Source organism: Ailuropoda melanoleuca, chromosome 3, assembly GCF_002007445.2.
Source record: "Ailuropoda melanoleuca isolate Jingjing chromosome 3, ASM200744v2, whole genome shotgun sequence".
Lineage (NCBI taxonomy): Eukaryota > Metazoa > Chordata > Mammalia > Carnivora > Ursidae > Ailuropoda > Ailuropoda melanoleuca.
Genome location: NC_048220.1, coordinates 40522811 through 40537562, shown reverse-complemented (window position 1 = coordinate 40537562; position 14752 = coordinate 40522811). Strand labels below are relative to the sequence as shown.

The 14752-nt window shown below is 35.5% G+C and overlaps 1 protein-coding gene and 1 non-coding gene across 2 annotated transcripts in view; one reads left to right on the top strand and one right to left on the bottom strand.

Annotated features, from left to right (window-relative positions):
* The window catches only part of NDUFAF2 (NADH:ubiquinone oxidoreductase complex assembly factor 2), a 143900-nt gene that overhangs the window by 36936 nt on the left and 92212 nt on the right, over positions 1–14752 (bottom strand). The window contains exon 3 of the mRNA XM_034656271.1: positions 2184–2224. Within this exon, the coding sequence (XP_034512162.1) occupies positions 2184–2224 (41 nt within the window). The remainder of the gene's footprint in view (positions 1–2183; positions 2225–14752) is intronic.
* LOC117801674 lies at positions 12531–12712 on the top strand. The gene has a single exon (XR_004624422.1). It is a non-coding gene; the product is annotated as a small nucleolar RNA SNORA23 (small nucleolar RNA).

Sequence of the window (14752 nt, the reverse complement as noted above, 5' to 3'; positions counted from 1 at the left end):
AAAAAAAAAAAAAGACTTCCCATTTCTAATTGTGCTCCTTTGGTGCTACTGTCAAAAGCCAATTGGCTGTGTAATGTCTACTTCTGGATCCTCTATTCTTTTCCATTTACTTATTTATATATCCCTATGCCAGTACCACACTGTCTTGATTACTATTGTAATTACTGTAGAGTAAGTCTTAATGCCAGTAGAAGTTCTCTAATTTTTATCTTCCCTTTCATGATTGCTTTCAGCTACTTTAGCGCCTTTGCATTTTCAAATACATTTTAGAATTCATATACACCTTGATTTCTACAAGTCTGATGGGATTTTAATAGGATTTTTATTTGATTGACTCTCTACATCAGTGGTTCATAAAATATGGACCAGTAGCATCAGCATTAGCAAGGAACTTGTTATAAATGAAAATATTCAGGCCTTACCCTAGACCTAGTGGATCAAAAACTCTAGGGCTTGGACCCTGCAATCTGTGTTTTAACAAGCCTTCCTGCTGGTGCTGATGCACAGTAAAGTGTAAGACTTTCTGCTGCAGATCAATTTGGAAGAATTAACATCTCAGCAATATTAAATATTCCTACCCACGAACAGATATTTCTCTCCATTAATTTGGGTCTTCTTCAATTTCTCTCACCAGCATTCTGTAGTTTTAAGTGTACATGCCTTGCATATATTTTGCTTAATTTATATCAGGGTATTTTATGTTCTGATGCTACTGTAAATGGCATTTTAAGCATTACTGGCTGGCCTTTAGCCATTGTGTAAAGGTGAAAGGGACAAAAGTCTCTTTGGGGTGGGAGTTCACTAAGAGACTTGGAAAAAAGTAAAGAGCTTGAATGATTGGTAACATCTTGAAAACTAGTTTTAACAGGCATGTAAGATTAGATGGTTGTTTCTAATGAACTGATACAGGCATTACGCAAAAGCAACTGTGAAGATCACAAAAAGAGGGACAACCATATCAATGTTTCCATGGAAGAAGGCTTTTAAAGTTGTAAGAATAGAAGAAACTTCTTTAGTCCTGAGAATAGGAGCTCTTATTATGGTCAAGAGAAGGGGACTTCAGAAGGCTCCTCGATGATTCCTACCACTGTATACCACTGAGGATGCTTCTGAATCTTGGATCACAATGACTTTTCTTCCTTTTAATTCCAAGTTCACTGATATTAGAAAGAAGGATCTGACAAGAGTAGGGCAGGGCCAAAGTGGAAGCAACATACAAAGCTAGAAATGGGCTTAGAGATGCACTCATTCAGACCCTGGCCTGACAAACGTTGATGGGGTCAGTACAGGAGAAATGGAGCATAAGTATGCCAATTTATGGGTCATCACGAATTCTGCCCTGGAGTACCCTCTCTCTCAATAAGTGGGGCCTGAGTGTTGGAGCCCATTTCTGCCGTCATCAGGGTTGTAGTAGTGATGGAAGAGGGGAGAGAAAACAAGAAGGAAGTCCTACAGAGAAGAAAAGGAATAGGTAGTACACTAATGAATTTGGAAATTTTCCTCTCATGAAATACATTTACTTCTTACAAAATAATTTTAGAATACTTTATGCTATTGTTTTAAAATAAAAATTATGAAATATGTTTTAAAAATATAAACACACCACCGCATTGCTCTACTTTTTATTCTGCATACTACCAAAACTATGTTTTTAAAGTTTAAAATAAAAATTCAACTATTAATTACTGAGTGTTAAATACATGCTAATTGTATATTTTAAAGTTTCTTCAGATACTTGATAGAGTTAAATGTATATAAAATTGTAAAATTTTTTGTTTGCTATAAAGTTAAGGGCAAAATAAGCAGATCGTGATTTGAACAGGACCATGAGGTTCAGTGTTTCTCAGACTTTTCCACCAAGCACCCATAACAGAACATAGCTCCCAGGAACCAGCAAAATGTCCTGATGCAAACTGCTCTAAGTCTGAACTTTCTAAAATGTATTTTTGTTTTGTATTGCATTTTTCTTATTTCAGTTAAAAATTCGTATGAATTTCATGTTATACTCCACAACTTGTGCATTTACTTTATTATAAAGCTGTTTTAAATTGTTTTCTGTGGAGTAAAATTAACACTCTGGGAAGATGCATAATATCTATTCCAAGGCTTTATGTAAACTTCTAATTGAGAAACACAGCATTATAAAAACATGCTATTTGAATATTTTCATTCTGTATTCTTACCTCCATAGTAGGTGGAGTCTTTCTTGTTTTTCTAATCCAAGCTAGAAAGAAAAACGAAACTTAAATGTAAGTTTTTGATCATTTGCACAAACACTGTATTCATTCATGCATGAAACAAATATTTATTAGCACCTGCTACATGTTGTTTAAGGCACTGGGCATATAAGAAGGAACTAAACATGAATTTCCTCCTTTCCTGAAACACTTATACTAGTGAAGGGGAACAGAAAACAAACACAAACATATGATGTCAGGTCGTGATGTTATAAAAAAATACAATAGCATAGGGAGTTTATTAAAGAGGGGACAGTCCATATCTAAAATCAGACCTCATAATCGTCTGAATTCAACTGAGTGCCTGATGCTTTAGAGCAATAGAAAGGAAGTGGGGCAGGTGCCACTAGGGAAGTGTATCACAATCACATGGAAGCCATACAGTACATCATGTAGGAGAGTAGAATCAGATTTTCTGGGTTCAAATCCCAGTTCCATCACTTACTAGCTGTGTCACTTGGGGGAAGCTACTTAATTTTCTAAAAATCAGATTTCCTATCTGTAAAATAGAAATTATAAAAGTATCTACATTTTAGAGTTGTCGTGAAAGTTAAATGATATTTATAAATTTTTAGCTCAGAGTCTGGCATACAGTAAGCATTAAGTCTAAGTTAATACTATCATTATCACTATTATTCCATAAACCTATATTTTTTTATAACAGACTCAAAAACACTAAGATTGATAATTTCTTCCTGGCCTATGGGGACGGATCAAAAACTGTGAGAAAATATACTTTAGGAATTTGGTCTTTAAAAAGTAGAAAACTGTTTGATCACTTTCGTTTCGATTTAGTTTTCATTACAAAATTGTGAGGTATCTTTATTTAATAGAGAAATTATAACTTTCTCAAATTTATACATTAAGTAGTACTGGTGGCATGTGAGTCCAGATTTGACCTTGTCTCTAGCTCCAAAAGCTATCCATGTCCTACTAAGCAGCCTCTCAAATTTCAGTAAGCAACAAGCAAAGAACACAAAACTAGGAGGAATAGGTCATCACCTTAATTACATGTCAGAAAAATAAGAATTACTGGCCCCATTTTACAGATTGGGAAACTGAGGTTCAGAAAGATTAAGTAATCTGCCTAAACTCACATAATTGGTGGGTAACAGCCTGGGAATCAAGCCCTTGTTCAACTGGCTCTAAAACCTGAGCTCTGTCTGCTCACCAGCTCCCTTCTCTTCGGACCAGCTCCACCAGCCTGCCTTCTGTCATTCAAGTCATAGCACCAGGAACTGTCCTCATGACAAGCCCAGTACTGAATGGCTGTTGGGGTATAGACAGCAACATTCAACTGTAGGCCTTGCACTGATACCATAAATGTATTTTTAATATAGTCCCAGCATTTTAACCTTCTCTACTCCTACTTCTGAGTTTCTCTCCCTGCTGTTCTTCTCTGCATTCTCTTTCTCCTTAGCTTCCATTCCTATGTGGTCCATTTCTAGCCACAACTTGTACAGATTTTATATTCCTTGATAGGCTTGTAAGGTCGTCAGGGGCAAGAAGCATCCATGGGATATTTATGTTTCTACCACCTAAATGCCTCCAAACAACAGGTACTTAATACAGCTGTTGAATGAATATGTCCACCATAAAATACTTCTATATGAATATTTGTTGTAATGGAACTTTTGCCTGTGTTAGAAAATCCAGCTTAGCAACAGTAAGACTCCTCTGTGCAATCAAGGAAATAAGTACTTTATGGAATTTTCAACCGCCTCTTTATGGTCAAAATAAGTTACTTAACTTTATTTATGGACTTTTTTTTTCCCCCTAGGACAGACGCTTCTTTTAAAATAATTCAACATGACCCATATACCTCTAAAAGGTTTTAAGCAGTAAATCTTTAGTTTTAAATTAGATTGGAAAGTTAATTCAGAAAAATCAACTGCTAGGGCTTGGTCAGCAAACTATACAGCCTGCAAGCCAAATTCAACCCACGGCTTGTTTTTACATTTTTAAATGGTTGAAAACAAATATCAAATGAAGAACAATATTTCATGACACATGAAAATTATATACAATTCAAATTTCAGTGTCAATAAATAACGTTTTATTGAAACATAGCCACACTCATTTGTTTACGTATTATCTATAGCTGCTTTCATGTTACCTCAGCAGAGTTGAGTAGCTGTAACAAAAACAGTAGAACCCACAAAGCCCAACATATTTATCACCTGGCTCTTCAAAGAAAGTTTGCCAACCCCTGTACTAGGGCTACCATTAAGTAAAGCCTTGTAGCAATAACTATCTGTCTTGATTCAAAAACACTTTCATATTATCTAAAATAAAAACCATTATTAACTATTACACTTTTTACTAATGAATACCATGTATTTGAGAGTTTGTAAACACCTATTGTTGGCATGAGATCATGCTGAAAAAGTGTAATGGCACAATGCATGCTTACTATTACCATGAGAAAAACAACTTAAAACAACAATCTGTCTTATGGATGAGTCTATAAACATCATTTTCAGGTTTTGGGTAAGGTTAGAAAAATACTTCAATAGAATCTCAGTAATTTTTTAAAATCCCAATGTAAATTAATAGATTGAATAACTCTGATATGTGTTTTCTAAAGTTTACTAGTTTTGTATAAGTTTATAAAATTCATGCACAGAAGAATGCAATATAACTCAGATAACGTATTAAGAACTGCCTAGAATAGTCACCCTTATGGGACACACTATTCTCTCAGGAAAGATACAGAACTTCCTTAGCTTTGTTTAAATGGCTCAAGGAAAAAGATCTTTGTTTTATCTAGATAAATAAATGCAATTGCTGAGATAAATTTGTATAATTCTACAATAACCAGATACTTGAAATGTTCTTGAGATGATGGCTGATGCCCATTTACTGCTATGTATCCAATAAAGGTTACAGCTGGAAATATTCAATGTGATCACTCATTTATATAATCTTCCCTAACTTTCCAGTCACTGTATGCAACAAAGGAAATATCCTGCTGAAGGTTGGCAAAGGTTAGGAAGAGGAAGAAATAAAAATAAGCATTAATATCAAATCATTACATTTCTTTTTTTTATCCTCATAACAATCTGGAACTGAACCTCTATCCAATTATAAATTATATAATGATTTTGCCATTGCTAATTATATCTGTATGGTGGATTCTGTATCAGTCTTCATTATAATGTAACCATTGTTTGAGTAGAATTTAGCAAGATAACTGGACAGTTTATGCCATAAGATCCTAGCATTCTTTCATCAATGTTCATTTGCATTCTCATCAGTATGCATGAGATTTTCATTGAACTTTAATACTCTTATTGGAACATAACACACTATAATAAGCATAAAAGTGAGCATGCAAATTAAAGCTCCCATTAATCACTAAAAGGGACTAGAAGAAGCAAGCAGGAAAATATTTCATGAAGCATACACTCGTCAAATTTCCATAAGGACTGGAAATGGCTAGCACACTTTCAGAAGCCATACCAACTGGGGTCAAGGTAAATGAGACATTTATCGCTAGGGTCAGTAAGGTGACCTTTTGGAACTAAAATTACGGAAAGCTGGTCAACAGACTGCATCCAAAAGATATTACATTAGAAATATGTGTTGTTTATTTCACTCAAGGAAAATATGACCCTATAATCAAGCCTCATCTTCTAAAAAATGATCTTTGCTAGTTCTGGGTGTGTACACATTATAAAAAACTATAAAAATAAGAATCCATATTTTTTAACCGTGAAAATTCTTCAAATGATATATTATGAAATGAGTCACTTTCTGATTACTGACCCTTGGGCATATCTTAATGATATTGTTAGTTTATTTGGCATATTTAAGTTAAATATTTTGTGATGCTCATGATGATTACTGTTTTTTTTTAATCTACTTTATTGAGATATAATTTATAAACAATGCAGTGAAACCATTTTAAGTGTGCAATTCCATAAATTCTGAAAAATGTATACAACTTTCTAACCAGCACCACAATCAGTATAGAGAACAGTTCCATCATTCCCATAGGTTGCGTAATGTCTGACCACATGCAAACACCCACCCTAATCCATCCACAGCCCCTAATTAGTGCTACACTTTCTGTCACTGTTGATTAGTTCTGCCTTATCTACAATTTCATATAAATGGAATTTTACAGTACGTACTCTTTTGCATCTAACTTACTTTACTCAACATAATGTTGTTAAAGTTTGTCCATGTAACTGTGTCTGGAGAACAGACTCTTAAGGTAGGCTCCACAACCCCCATCTCTTGATGTCTACACACTTGTGTGGGCTCTTCCCCTTGAGTGAAAGCAGGTCCTGTGACTTACTTCTTTTTTTTTTTTTTTAAGATTTTATTTATTTATTCGACAGAGATAGAGACAGCCAGCGAGAGAGGNGGCAGGTCCTGTGACTTACTTCTTTTTTTTTTTTTTAAGATTTTATTTATTTATTCGACAGAGATAGAGACAGCCAGCGAGAGAGGGAACACAAGCAGGGGGAGTGGGAGAAGAAGAAGCAGGCTCCCAGTGGAAGAGCCTGATGTGGGCCTCGATCCCATAACGCTGGGATCATGCCCTGAGCCAAAGGCAGACGCTTAACCGCTGTGCCACCCAGGCGCCCCTCTGTGACTTACTTCTAACTATGATAAAGGTGATGGGATGTCTATGAGTGCATAATTATGTTAAGTAGGATTACAGCATCCATTTTGCTGGAGCCTCTCCCTTAGTGGCTGTAAGGGGAAAAGTGGCCATGTTGGAGGATCCTATGTGGCAAGAAACTGCCAGTGATCTCTCGGAGCTTAGGGTGACCTCTGGCCAGCATGAAGTGAAAAACTAAAGCTCACAGTCCTACAATTGCAAAGAAATGAATGCTGCAGATAACCACACATGTGGGAAAGTGGATCCTTCCACACTCACACTTCCAGATGAGAAAGCAGCCCTGGCCGACACCTTGATTGCAGCCTGTGAGACCCTAAGTAGAGAACCCACCTAGGCTGTGCCTGGATTTGTGACCACAGGAACTGGGAGATGATAAATATGTAGTGTTTTAAACTAAGTGTGTGGTAATACTGATACGGAGCAATGAAAAACAAGTACAGTGAGCATAGCCGCAGTTCATTCTTTTTATTGCTGCATAGTATTCCACTGTATAGAAAAATGACAGTGTGTTTATCCACTCACTTTTTGTTGGGTGTTTGGGCAGCTTTTGATTTTCGGCTTTTACAAATAAAGCTGCTATGAAAACTTTGGGTACGAGTGTTTGGGTAGACCTATGTTTTTATATCTCTGGGTTAATATCCAACAGAACTTCCGGATTATAGGGTATGTGTATGTTTAAATTTATAAAGAATTAATAAAATGCTTTCCAAAGTAGTTGTACCATACCATTTACACTTCAGCCTAACATCTATGAAAGTTTCAGGTACTTTACATCCTCATTAACACTTTATATCATCATTCTTTTAAATTCTAACCAGTCAGTGTTATGTAGTGGCATTTCACTATAGTTTTAATTTGCATCCCTTGATAACTACTGACATTACATATCTTCTTTTCAAATTCTGATGTTTGTCCTATTATTAGATTGTAAGAGTTCTTTACATACTCTGGATATAAGCTCTATGTCAGATATATTGTAAATTTCCTCCTCATCTTTCTTTTCATTTGCTAAATTTTATCTATTAAAAAAGGGAATTTAGGGGCGCCTGGGTAGCGCAGTCGTTAAGCGTCTGCCTTTGGCTCAGGGCGTGATCCCGGCGTTCCGGGATTGAGTCCCACATTGGGCTCCTCCGCTGGGAGCCTGCTTCTTCCTCTCCCACTCCCCTGCTGTGTTCCCTCTCTCCCTGGCTGTATCTCTGTCACATAAATAAAAAATAAAAAAATCTTAAAAAAAAAGGAATTTAAAAAATTTTGGTAAAGTCCAATTTATCATATTTTTTCTTTTACATGTGATGTCCTAATTCTTTGACTCTCTCCTAACAGAAAGATTTTGTCCAATGTTTTCTTCTAGAAGTTTTAACTTTCACATTTAGGTCTGTGATCAATTTCAAGTTAAGTTTTTAGAGACGATGTGAGGTAAAGATCAAAGTTTGGTTTTTTCATACCAATATCCAACTACTAAACACTAGTTGTTAAAAAGAATTTCCTTTTCCTATTGAAAACTCAACTGACCATATAAGGGTAGGAATACTTCTGGAACTCTCAGTTTGATTCCATTAATTTTATATGTATCCTTATAGGGGTATTAAATTGTCTTGGAAAATGTAGCTTTTTAAAGTTAAATCCTCCAACCTTGTTCTTCTCTTTAAAAAGTGTTTTAGACAGTATGGAGGTTCCTCAAAAAGTTAAGAATAGAGCTACCCTACAATCCAGCAATTGCACTGCTAGGTATTTACCAAAAGGATACAGGAATACTGATTCAAAAGGACACATGCACCCCACTGTTTATAGCAGCATTATCAACAATAGCCAAATTATGGAAAGAGCCCAAATGTCCTTCAACTGACGAATGGATAGAGAAGATGTGGTAGATAGAAAGATAGATAGATAGATAGATAGATAGATAGATAGATAGACAGACAGACAGTGGAATATTACTCAGCCATAAAAAATAATGAAGTTTTGACATTTGCCACAGTATGGATGGAGCTAGAGAGTATTACACTAAGTGAAATAAGTCAGTCAGAGAAAAACAAATACTATATGATTTCACTCATATGTGAAATTTAAGAAACAAACAAAGAAAAAAAAAGAGAGAGAGATAAACCAAGAAACAAACTCTTAACCACAGAGAACAAATTGATGGTTACTGGAGGGGAGGTGGGCAGGGGGATGGGTCAAATAGCTGATGGGGATTAAGGAGTGCTCTTGCTGTGATGAGCACTAGATGTTGTATGTAAGTGGTGAATCATTAAATGCTACACATGAAACTAATATTATACTGCATGTTAACTAACTGGAATTTAAATAAAAACTTGAAAAGAAAAAAAGAAGTGTTTTAGGTATCTGAGATTCTTTACATTTTAATATAAAATTTAGGATAAGTGTATTAATTTTAAAAAGGAAAAGCCCGCTAGTATTTTGACTGGGGATACACTAAATCTATAGGCAAAATAATATCTTTTAAATATTGAATTCTGAACCAGGAAAATTATCTATCTCTCCATATATTTAGGTTTCCTTTAATTTTTCTTAGGATTGTTTACATTTTTCAATGTACAGGTTGTAGAGACATATTTTTCTAAATTTATCCCTAAATACTTCATATTTTGAACAATTATGTCCTCTGTGAAGAGAGTTTTACTTTATCTCATCTGTATTCATTTTATTTTTCTTTCCTTATTCCACTTACTTGAATTTTCTAGAATATGATATAAAACTGGTGAGAGGATACCCTTCTTTTGTTCCCTATTTTAGGGGGAAAGCGTTCTTTCACCATTGAATATGAAGTTATGTGTAAGTTTGTTTTTTTTTCTTCCCCTCTTAATGCCCTTTTTAGATCAAGGAATTCTCTATTCCAAGTGTGTAAATAGTTTTTAATTATGAACGTATGATGAATTTTGTCAAATATTTTTTCTGTACCAATTGGAATTAGCTTATGGTTTTTCTCCTTTGTTAAAAGTTGAATATAAATTCAAATGAAATTCACAATGAGATACCATCTCATACCTATTAGGATGGTTATTACCAAAAAGACAAAGGATAACAAGTGTTGGTGAGGACATGGAGAAAAGGGAATCCTTACATACTGTTGGTGGGAATGTAAATTGATACAGCCAGCATGGAAAACAGTATGGAGGAACCTCAAAAAATTAAAAAGTAGAACTACCACGTGATCTAGCAATCCCTCTTCTGGGTATATATTCAAAGGAAATGAAATCACTATCTTGAAGCGATATCTGTGCTCCCATGTTCTCTACAGCATTATTGACAATAGCCAAGATATGGAAACAATGTTAAGTGTCCACTCACAGATGAATTGTAAATATATAATGGAATATTATGCAATCTTAAGAAGAAGAAAATCCTGCTATTTGTGACAATATCAGATGAACCTGAAGATACAGTAAATGAAATACACTAGACACAGAAAGAAAAATACCACATGATCTCATTTTTATGTGGAATGAAAAAAAGTTGAATTCATAGAAGCACAGAGTAGAATGGTGGTTACCAAGGGTGGGATGTGGGGGACATGGGGAGATGCTGATCTTTAAATGTTAAACCAACCTGTATTATTGCAATAAATTCTACATGGCCATGGTATATTGCCCTTTTTATATATTGCTGGATGCAGTTTGCTAATTAATATTTTGTTAATGATTTCTACGGTTATGTGGGATATTGGTTTACAGTACTCTTCTCTTTATTATCTCTGAGAGGAGTTAGTATCAGGGTAAACCTGGGTTCACACAGTAAGTACATAAGTATTCCCTCCTCTGACATTTTTGGTAATAGAAATGGCCCATCCAGGTGAATGAAATGAAAAAAAAATGTATTCTGCAATTTCTCACTGTAATATTCTATAACTATCAGCTACATTAAATTGTCTGATATACACAGTTGTTGGGACACCTGGGTAGCTCACTCAGTTAAGCATCCAACTCTTGATTTCAGCTCAGGTCTTGATCTCACGGTTGTGAGTGCAAGCCCCATGTTGGGCTCCATGCTGGGCATGGAACCTACTTAAAACAAAACAAAACAGAACAAAAAACAAGATATATATAGTTGTCTTTTTTTTTTTTTAAAGATTTTACTTATTTTATTTGACACAGTGAGAGACAGAGAGCGAACACAGACAGGGAGAATGGCAGGCAGAGGGAGAGGGAGAAGCAGGCTTCCTGCTGAGCTAAGAGTTTGAAACGAGGCTCAATCCCAGGACCCTGGGATCATGACCTGAGCTGACGGCAGATGCTTAACCAACTGAAGCTACCCAGGTGCCCCTATATAGTTGTCTTCTATATCATTCTGACAATTTCTACCTTTTACATCGAGTTTTTAAACCATTTGTGTTTACCACAATTATTTACATAATTAGGTTAAAACCTACAAATATTTGTATAGCCATATTCTCAACAACATTATTCAATAGCCAACAGGTGGAAACAACCCAAATGTCCATTGATGGATGAATAGATAAACAAAATATGGTAAATACAGGAAATGGAATATTATTTATCTGGAAAGAAGAATGGAATTCTGATATATGATATAGCATGAATAAACCTTGAAGACATCATATTAAGTGAAATAAGCCAGATACAAAACAGTAAATGCTGTATGATTCCACTTATATGAAAGACCTACAATACTCAAATTCACAGGTACAGAAAATAGAATAGTGGTTGTCAGGCACTGTGGTGGGGAGGGGGAGGGAATGGGAAGTTACTGTTTCATGGGCAAGGAGTTTCAGTTTAGGAAGACGGAAAAAGTTCTGGAGGTGGTATTGGTATTGTACAACAGTCCAAATGCGCCTAATTGCCATTGAGCTGGCACTTAAAAATGGAGCTTTTTATGTTATGTATCTTTTATTACAATAAAAAAAATGAGAGATAATAAAATCAATGTAATCAACTATATTAAAAGAATGAAGGACAATAACCATAAAAATCAACTAAATGCAGAAAAAAAAGTGACAAAATCCAACATAATTCATGATACAAATTCCCAGCAATCCAGGAAAAAAAGAGAGCTCTCTTGATCTGATGGAGGTGACCACATAAAAACCTGCAGCTAACATCAAATTTACTGGTGAGAAACTGAATGCTTTCCCAATATTGAGAACAAGGTAAGACTGTTCACTTTCACTATTTCTAATCACCTATGTCACGGAGGTCCTTGCTAGACAAGAAAGCAAGAAAAAAAAACCCCACCCACTGGAATAGAGGGAACAGAAGAACAAACATTGTTTATGTAGACAACCTCCCCAAATTTACAGTAAACAAAAGTTTATAAGTGAGCTTAGCAAAGTTGTATAAAGTACGTGATATAAAAATCAACTTTTTAAATACCTGAATTTTTTTTTAAAGATTTTATTTATTTATTTGACAGAGAGAGAGAGACAGCAAGAGAGGGAACACAAGCAGGGGGAGAGGGAGAGGGAGAAGCAGACTCCCCACTGAGCAGGCTGCCTGACGTGGGGCTCAATCCCAGGACCCTGGGATCATGACCTGAGCCGAAGGCAGGTGCTTAATGACTGAGCCACCCAGACGCTCCAAAAATCAATTGTATTTTTACATATTACCAATGAATACCTTGAAATTGAAATAAGAAACAATTAGCAGTAGCCCCTCAAAATTAACAAACATTTAGGAACAGCTGCTGTAATGTGTGCAGCTTTCATCTGTGTCTGATAGCAGTGTCTGTCTATGCTTGCATTCAGATCTTGCTATCCCCATAAACATGCAGCCAAAGAGTAAGCTGGAATCATAGTGTTATTTTATTTGAAGTAAGTTGATTACTGATGTGTTTTAATGAATAAATGCTAAGTTTTCTAGAATTAAAAAAGAAACAGGTTGTTTTTTAAAAAGCGTTATTTATTTATTTTAGAGAGAGACCAGGGGGTGGGGGGAGTAGGGGCAGAGGGAGAGTGAATCCTCAAGCAGACTCCCTGCTGAGAGAGGAGCCCCATGCCATCCCACAAACCTGAGATTATGACCTGAGCTGAAATCAAGAGCTGGACACTTAACAGACTGAGACACCCAGGTGACCCAACACTTAGGTTTTAATTTAATACAATATGTGCCAGATATGTAAGCTAAAAACTACAGATAAAAAAATGAAGGATAGACCTAAGGAAAAGGAGAGAATATGCTGTGTTCATAGAAAACTCAATTCCATTTCAAGCTGCTCTATAAATTCAATGCATTCCCAATGAAAATCCTGGAAGGATTTTTTGGTAATAATTGATAAGGTGATACTAAAAATCATATATAATGACAAAGGACCCAAACTAATTAAAATAATTTTAAAAAAGAGATTGGAGGATTCAAATGACCTATTTCAAGACTTACTACAAAGTGTGTGTGGCATCAGGAAAAGGACAGACAGATCCATGGACAGAATAGAGAATACATAGCCCACACCTATATAGCCAAATGATGTTTGACAAAGGCGCAAAAACTGTGAGAAAAGGATGGTCATTTCAGAAATAGTGCTGAGAGAGTAGTCAAAACCATAAAGACAGAAAGTATAATGACGGTTGTCAGGGGCCAGGGAAGGGTAAGGAAGAATGGAGAATTATTGTTTAATGGTACAGAGTTTGTTTTACAAGATGAAAAGAGTTAAAGGAATAGATGGTAGCAATGGCTACACAATAAAGTCAATGTATTTAATACCACTGACCTGTGCACTTAAAAATGGTTAAGATGGTAAATTTTATGCTATGTGTATTTTAACATAATAAAAAATAGTACTGGAAAAAACAGGATATCCATATAAATGAAATTGAAACCTACACCACACAAAAAATAGATTTAAAATGGATCACAGATATAAGTCTAAAACCCCAAACTATAAAATTTCTAGGAGAAATCACAGGAGAAAATATTCATGACAAAAATTCCTTTTTTTTTTTAAAATTTTTTTTTTTTAATTTTATCTATTTATTTGACAGAGATAGAGACAGCCAGCGAGAGAGGGAACACAAGCAGGGGGAGTGGGAGAGGAAGAAGCAGGCTCATAGCGGAGGAGCCTGATGTGGGGCTCGATCCCATAACGCCGGGATCACGCCCTGAGCCGAAGGCAGACGCTTAACCGCAGTGCCACCCAGGCGCCCCCATGACAAAAATTCCTTACAATACCAAAATAGTGATACATGAAAGAAAAAAATGATAAATTGGACTTCATTAAAGTTACAAATGTGTGCTCTCCAAGAGGCACTGTCAAAAGAATGGAAAACAAGCCACAGACTGGAACAAAAATACCTGCAAATCACATATATAGTAAAGGAATTGTATTGAACATAAATAAAGAACCCTCAAAAACAAACAAGTTAGAAAAAACCCAACAAATAAAAAATTTCTGGGCAAAAAGATAAGAATAGACAATATGGTAAAGAAGATATACAAATGGCAAATAAGGTCATGCAAAAATGATCAGCATCACTAGGCACTAGAGAAATAAAAATTAAAACCACAATGAAGCATTATAACACACCTATCACAATGGATCAGATCAAGTGACAATGACAACACCAAAGGCTAGTGAAGATGAGGAACAACTATCACTCTCCATGCAGTGCTAAGGGGAAAACTAAATGGGATAGCCATGTTAAAAAACAGTTTAACAGTTTAAGTTGAATCTCTTCTTGCCACCTGACCTAGAAATGCTACTTCAAGGTAGTTACCTGAAAGTAGTGAAAGTTTATGTTCATATATTTATTTAAACCTGAATAGAAATACGAATTTATATAGAGGCTCCAGTTATAAAGGCTATAAAGTGTAAACAACCCAAATGTCTTGCAGCTGGTGAATGGACAAACTGATATACCAATATGATAAAATTCTACTCAGCAATAGAAAAGGAATAAACTGCTGATTCA